Here is an 8,085-nt window from a genome sequence, read left to right on the forward strand (position 1 = left end):
GATTTTGGCAACTAAGGCGATAAATTGGCAGCACTGAAATATTTTACCTTAATAGTTGTGTGTATCAATTATAAAAGGTTAAAGGTGCCATAGAATGCATTGATACAGTATTTTAAATTGTTCTCTGATATCTACACAGAAGGTATGTGGCTTAGGTAAGGGAAAAAAAATCTCTAGAAACGATTTTACATGTCCATTTACAACCCTAGGATTTCTCCCTAGAATGAAACGGTCTGTTATTGGCTTATTTGGCAGGGTCATGAATAATAATGAGCTCTGCTCTGATTGGCTGTTTCACAGTACGGCTCATCAGCAAGAAGGAAGCACAGGGAGGAAAATATATATTTAAATACTTTCTCTCGCAGTTATATCGTCGGGTAATTATACTGTATATAAAACGCGGGCATCAGGGAGCCGTTATTAATATGCGAGGCATTGAAACTGCTTTTGAACGATCCATCGATTGCGTTATAGTTTCACTTTCAAGAGACGCGATCACACAAACTATGTTTACATTATGGAGCAACAGTACTTACCACACATTTCACAAGATCAGATGCTTGTCAGTGGTGCTCAGGATCTGTAAGTCATTCGCCATCATCCTCATCTCTCCTTACTGAGAGTGAAATCTTATGTACTGTAACAGGCTACCGCTAGCAAGGAGCTAACCATGTCCCTTTAGTGGCTCGCGTTATTTGCTTTCTGTGCCTTTCTGAATACAGACACCAACCCATCCCTGCACTTCACACCCCCTGCACGGCCTGGAACATAACATTTATTTTGTTATTTTCGCTGTTGTCCGCGCTTGTTTATTTACAATACCTGCAGAGCTTCTGATGGTTCGGCCGGCTTAGAACAAGGGCGGGTTTATGCAAATGTTGGGGGCGTAGTGATCCCGACTGTTGCGTCACAGTCGGTGTTATGTTCTGATTCGCCTGTTTTTCAGTGGTCTTTTTTAATCACGAGATTTACATATGAAGGAGAAAACTATGGTGTTTGAGGCTCACTGTATGTCATTTCCATGTACAGAACTGTTATTATTTAAATATGCCAGGGTAAAGACAGTTTTTCATTCTATGGCACCTTTAAATATTTCTTCACAATTATTATAATTTTTGGGTTGGAAGTTGTATATCCATTTGAATCTGACAGATGAATGTGTGCATCCTTCTTTGGCAATCCACAAATAGTCTGATCACAAATGTCTCTTGATTTTAAAATAAAAGCAGTTCAAATACAAGCCAAAAAGACCTGAAGGAAATACAACAAATGTCAAGAGTATACTTAGAGAGGAACACATTTGGACTATAAATGCCCCAAACGCCAGTTGATAAGAGACAATGAGAAAAGCCAAGATAAGATACTCTTCAGACTAGTTTCAGAAGATATCTGTCTGAGAGGACTGTGATTGCTATACAAAAAGGACTTTTAGAAGACATTCTTGGATTCCTGAAGGATCATGAGAATGTGAATGTGAGAACAGGCTGTGTTCTGATGTAGCGTGGATGTGCAGCTAATGGAAAAGGAAGCTTTTATTGATGGGAACTAGTAAAAGGTGGTAAGTTACTGTATAAGCAAAAGCCAGATGTTTGGTGTCTGAGCGCGAGGGACTGGAGGCGTATGGGTATGGGCTCAGGGCAGTTAGGATGGAGGCATGGGCTAGGGCAGAAAGGTGAAGGCCCAAGAGATTTTTCTTTTTCCTACACTTATAAACACATACCCCTTGAGTTCCCACTGAATTTAACATACCAAACACCAGCCAACTCACCACTAAGTTCAGTGTCAGGAAGCCTTGACTCACAGCAGTACCCATAAGCATACCAAACACCAGCACAATAAATCTAGCACATGTTGCTATTAAAAACATACCTCAAAAATGACCGGCTAATTACTCGGAAAATAAATCGCAAGGGGCTTTGCGTCTAAGGCATCTCCTTTTCCCAAAGTCCAAGTTAAACAAAATGAGGAAGTAGGTACAGCGGCCATAACAATGTCTTGGGTTTCTTTGGCAGTATTAATTGCACCTACATTTTTTAAAAATAAAGATTTTATTGCCTTCTATGGAACTATGAAGAACCTTTAACAGCCATTGCACAAAAGGTTCTTTACTGGCATCTGTGGCTCCCTGAAGAACCTTCAACATTCATGGAACATTTCCATTGTGACAAAAGATTCTTTATTTGAATTAATAGTTCTATGAAGAACTTTTAACTTTCATAGAACCTTTCCATTGCACCAAAGTTTCTTTATTGGCATGGATAGTTCTGTGAAAAACATTAACAATCATAGAACCTTTCTTTTGCATAAATGTTCTTTAGGTTATTAAAATGTTCTTCACACTAAGAAAGATTGTTCTTTTAAGAACTGTTCACTCTTTTAGGAACCAAAAATGGTTCTTCTATGCCATTGCTTCATTGCACCCCCTCTTTTGGAACTTTTATTTTTAAGTGTGTAAATCTTCATGTAGCCACCACATTTCCTTCACCCAGCTTGAGATCTTCCATATGATTGGACTGAGTAAAGTGGGGGAGATCAGAACCAAGAGAACGTGATAGTGGTCCATGCAGCACCCCCCTCCCCAAACATTCCTTTGCCCATGCACCATCCCCAGGCTAGAGTGCTAGATTGGACACTGTCTTCTGGGAATACTGTGAGAATGTGAAGTCTGGGTTGTGCACAGCAAGGGAGAACAAATTTGGAAAGGCGGTGTGCAAGAAACGCTCACATTCTAGAAGCAGCTTTGATGTTTTTATATTTAATAACCACAGAGCAGAATGCAAGGCTATTTAAAGCCAAGGTCTAACTTTAGGCCAATCATGTATATGAAACCAGACAGAACTTTTTTTGTTTTGTTTTGAATGTGTGTCTTGAGTGGGTCAAGGCTCTGGGAGAGTGATGACCTGTTGCCCCAAAGGGGAGGGAATAAATGGCATTTCCCATTTTACCATGAAAAACAATGTTTGGTCAAAGAATGGATATGAGATGTATAAGTGGAAATGTTGTGGGTCTTGGCTTGCCATCAGGGGAAATGTGTTCAGGCAAAAAACACAATCGGTCACGTACATTTGTTTGGGTTATTTTGGATGCCCCATTAAAGCAATAGTTCTCCCAGAAGTGAAAATCTGTCGTCATTTACTCAACCTCATGACGTTCAAAACTCGAATTACATTCTTTCTTTTGGATGTGGAACACAAAATACGAATTTCTGAAGAACTTTTTCCCATGCAGTTAAAATGAATGGGGACTGAAGTAGCCTAGATTTCATGCTTCAAAAAAGACACAAAATCTTAAAAAGTATCATAAAATCAGTTCTTAAGAATCACTGAAGCAGTAAGTATTAATGAATGAATCAACTGGAACACACTATCAATTGACAAGATCTGTTTTGTTCACAAACGGGCAATGCTAACAATAGGCTAATAATGACTTGAGAAGAATATAGATCTCAGACTTGTATGTATTACTTTTATGACATTCCAGTCCACATTAGTCAGAATTAATTAAAGTCAAATTCAGAAAGAAAATCATAGCAATGATGAAATTACATTTTTATGATCAGTGCCGTAATGAACAAATATCATTAGTCATAATCCTAGCTCACAGAAATTCATATTGTCGAGATAAACTTCTTTCAACTTCATTCCAACTTGCTAAAACAATCAAAATGCAGTCTACTGCATGTCTATATTTCAATGCATGGTATTTTCGCTCTCTTTCACCCTCTCGTGCTAACATGTCGTGTAAAACACTTCTTTATGCTCAAGTCAAGTGCCAGAGGTCATCATTATGATGACTTGTACGAGGTTAGGTCATCCTGCATGACTTAACCCAGTAATTTCCCTCAGTTATGTGGGATGCCAGTCTAATGATACAGGAATAACACAAACATCAGAGGATGCTCGAGCATGTGCGCGTTTCATCATCACGGTCTGAAATATTAGCGCGCGCGCCCTTTCCAAACAAACTCAAATTCAGAACCATCCAAACACAGACGACGGAACGTTCACTGCCTGTAAAAAACCCAAGTGTTGTTGAGGAAAGGAGGGTAATTTGGACTTTACGATGAGAACTCGCAGGTGAATTATTTTCATTAATAATCTGACAGCACTTACAGTCAAGTCCAAAAACTTGGAAATAGTTAAAAAGCCGGATGCAAGCCGTTTCGACTTTGTGAACAGTGCTTCAAGGATAACAATTCCACACGTCTGGTCGTTGAGTACATGCTGGAAGGTTTTTATCTCCTAAAACATTTAAAGGTTTATTTATTAACCAGTAACCCAAGATGTAGGTGCATCTCTCAAGATAAATAACTGGTAAGTCTGTTTCATCACCTATAATCTTATAAAGAAAAGTGGTTTTAGTAGGCTATTCTAATTCTCTCACACACAGCTCTGTGCTTATTTTATTTTTTTATTTCGTTACCTGTACAAAATATTACCATGGTTCTAATTTTCCAATAAGTCACTGTAAAACATTTTTTATTTACTTTCACTTTTATAAGACATTATAGGGATTAAAGTCACCGAACGACTTAAAACTATGGCATAACTGTTAACATGTGAATTAGTCTGCTTTAATTCAGGCTTTATCGTTGCAGTCAGAGTCTGTTGATAAAGCCTAACATCAAAGAAAAACAACCGATCACACCAGATATTATACAATAGCCTAAAGCTAGTCTCATTATAATTCAAGTGAAAGTCTCAGTACTTTACGGTGGCTGATTGTTCTTGTGTCAGCATGCCATATGTTAGCTTCTGTGGTGATAAAGTTTAAATAAATTAATCTAATCTGATAATATAATACAGATAGATAGATAATTATTATTTTAAATATGACCTAATGCATTGCAATATTGGCACAAAAACATTATCTGAACATTTCTGCACCTTCACAAGGTAAAACCACATCCATGTCTACTTCATATTCAGAACTGTTTGTGTGAAACAATCCAGCATACCGTTGCTATAAAAGCATCTTAAATTATCCTAAAACTAGCTTGCCAGTCTCCCAAACTGGTCTGCTGGCTAGTTTAATGTTGCTTAGACCACCTTAAACTACCTTAGAAAAGATTCAACTAGCTAAAACAATCTTACTATCCTAAAAACATTTTGCGCTGACATATTAAATCACATCTTCTCTTCTTACTCTCTGCTGTCAAGTCAGATAATATTTTCTTTGGTTTGTTTTTGTTTCTATTTGTTATCAGGAATCAAAATGTGTGATGCGGTGGAGTCATTCCCCAACTTTCTCACTGGAAGCTGCTCATAGCTGCCATCTGCTGTTCAAAAGTGCTTACGGAGACTGTGGAAAATGGATGACGAGGTTGAACCTGGAATGAATGTTATTATAGTTAGCCATTACAACCACTCGGGCAAGTGGGGAAGGCCAAAAAGCACCGGTACATACAAGACTGCCTTCCTTATTTGCATCTCGGCTCTGATCGTGTTGGAGAACATCACTGTACTACTGGCACTATGGCGCAACAAGCGTTTCCACAGCCGCATGTACTTTCTCATCGCCAATCTGGCACTTTCGGACTTGTTAGCTGGAGTGGCGTACGTGGTTAACATCTTCACCTCTGGCCGCAATACTTTTTTCCTCAGTCCTGGCCAGTGGCTGCTGCGAGAGGGGAGCATGTTTGTGGCACTTAGTGCTTCGACCTTCAGCTTGCTCGCTATTGGGATTGAGCGCCACATGACGATGGTTCGTCTACGGCCGTGTGAGACCGCAGGAAGAGGGAGGTTGCTAGCTCTCCTGGGAGCCTGCTGGGCTGTTTCGGTCCTGCTGAGCGCCTTGCCTAGTCTTGGCTGGAACTGTTTGGACCGAGTCCACACGTGCTCCACTGTCCTACCACTGTACGACAAAAGCTACATAGCCTTCTGCATCAGCGTCTTCACAGCCCTTCTAGCGGCAATCGTGGTGCTATACGTGCGCATCTACCTGCTAGTGACTTCCAGCGGGCGTAGAGTGAGTTCCCGGCCATCGGACCGCTCACTCGCACTTCTGCGCACAGTAGTGATAGTACTGGGAGTTTTTGTGGCCTGTTGGGCTCCCCTTTTTCTGCTATTGCTGCTGGATGTGGGATGCAGTCCAAAGCGGTGCCCGGTTCTCAATAAGGTGGACTGGTTCATCGCTCTGGCCGTGCTCAACTCCGCCCTCAACCCGCTCATCTACACGTTTTCCAGCCGTGAGATGCGGGGCGCCTTCTTCCGCGTGTTATGCTGCTGTTGCTGTCCAACGCAGCTGGACTCTATACCCACGGTGGCAGGGGCGGCACATCCAGGAACAGTCATTCCCACCGCAGAAAACAGCAAATCAAGCATGGCTGGGGCGGCAAGTGGTGCAGCGAAGTCCTCCCTGATGCCAGGTAAAATTCCCACCCCATCAAACTCCCACCATCAGCATGGGGACACGTCGCCACCGGCTGTCCACCTCTCGGGGTCAGGTGACCTACTGTCTGCAGTGCTGGTTAAAGCTGGGGCGCATCCTTCTTTGGGGAAGTTTTGAAAAAGATACTAAGGGAGTCAGCACAAAAGAGCGGGATTTTTTTATTTCCCAAGATGTTTGGCGATGGTTCCTTGCCATTAGACTGCTCTTCAGCTCTCTGAGGATTACAAACTTGGATTTGCTTTTATATAAAAGGCATCCATTGCCGATGAGATTTCAAAGAGCAACAAACTCAATCAAAGTGAGATTGAACAAATGCTGACCAGAGGATACATAAACTGAATTTACTTCTACATGTATTAATATTTATGAAACGGAGCATGTGCTGTGAGCACATAACAGAGCCACTACAGAATGTAATCACTCGAAAAGCTTAGATGTACAATCTTTTTTATCAAAATAATCCAATTTGCATGAAGGAAGACACCTTAACAGTATTATATGCATTATTATAGCACTCTGTGTGTATGACTGACCTTTAACATTTTCCCACAGTTTATTACTAGACAAAAACATTTTGAATAGTTTGCTATTCTTACCTATTACACAAGCTAGCTGCAATACACTTTAACAAATTGAGTGGTTTAAAAAAAGACTGTGGATGTTTATAGTTAATATTCTGTGGATCTGTTTACATGGCAGAATATAAGATGAGGTTGTTGCATTGTGAATGTCTTGAAATTTTGATTGGTCTGCTCAGTAGTACTTGCTAACGGACATAAAACTGCCATAAAATTTGAAGTGTGACTAATATTTTAGTGTGAAGAAAAACAGGCATCTTATGTTGAGGTTGCCTTGTCTGTGCTGCTTTTATTTGCATGTAACCACTAGAGGGAGCTGTGACATCACATTGAAATCGATTGCACCACAGAGCAATAGTGAAAGCAATGCACAAACACATTTAGTCTATATGAATGCAGTCCGAGCTCTATTATTTTGTCACTTGGTAGATGCATCATTATAGCCTCGTAATAAATGGTTTTGCCTGTAAAAAAAAAAAAAAAAAAAGAGCCGATCTTTGAGCCATACTGCAGTAAATACTAACCAGAGCTGTGCATACATGTGCTAGTTTAGATCATAAAGGTATTATCAGATATTAAGTTCAGTTGACAGCATTGGTTGAATGAATTGAGACATAATTTTGAGCACTTCTGGGTCCCTATAAGCCATCCTTGATAGCACACGTACATCACGGAGACGTCTATTTGACATCTGCATTTCTGCAAAATGCATTTTTTTTTTTTTTTTAGTGTTTGCTCATCTACAATACGTCTATAGGACGTCTCCTATCAGATGTCAAATAGATGTCTATTAGATGTCTTTAAGATGCTTATGGTTTAGAATGTATGTAAAACTGACATCTTACAGATGTGTCTGTCAGATGTTTGTACACAGCTGATGCTTTCCAGATCAAGTGATCTTTAACAGACATCTTGCAGATGTACGTGTGCTATCTGGGATTTAAAATGGGAAAATGAACTTGACTAATCCGTAAACATTAAAATACTAGGGATTTCTATAGTACAACCACAGGACATAAATAATATGCATGTTAACGTGATTTGAGTGTGGAAATGTTTTCCCTGGTAATCAACATTATGCCACAAATGCTGTTCAATGAGCTGTACTACTTCTACC

The 8,085-nt window shown here is 40.1% G+C and overlaps 1 protein-coding gene across 1 annotated transcript; it reads left to right on the forward strand.

Moving 5' to 3' along the window:
* Nucleotides 1-3,961: 3,961 nt before the first annotated feature.
* Nucleotides 3,962-7,436, forward strand: s1pr3a (sphingosine-1-phosphate receptor 3a). Its single transcript, XM_079424918.1, has 2 exons — nt 3,962-4,313; nt 5,207-7,436. The coding sequence occupies exon 2, from the start codon at nt 5,311-5,313 to the stop codon at nt 6,505-6,507; it is 1,197 nt and encodes a 398-aa protein (XP_079281044.1). The 5' UTR covers nt 3,962-4,313; nt 5,207-5,310; the 3' UTR covers nt 6,508-7,436.
* Nucleotides 7,437-8,085: the final 649 nt, after the last annotated feature.

This window comes from Barbus barbus (assembly GCF_936440315.1).
Source record: "Barbus barbus genome assembly, chromosome: 9".
Taxonomy (NCBI): domain Eukaryota; kingdom Metazoa; phylum Chordata; class Actinopteri; order Cypriniformes; family Cyprinidae; genus Barbus; species Barbus barbus.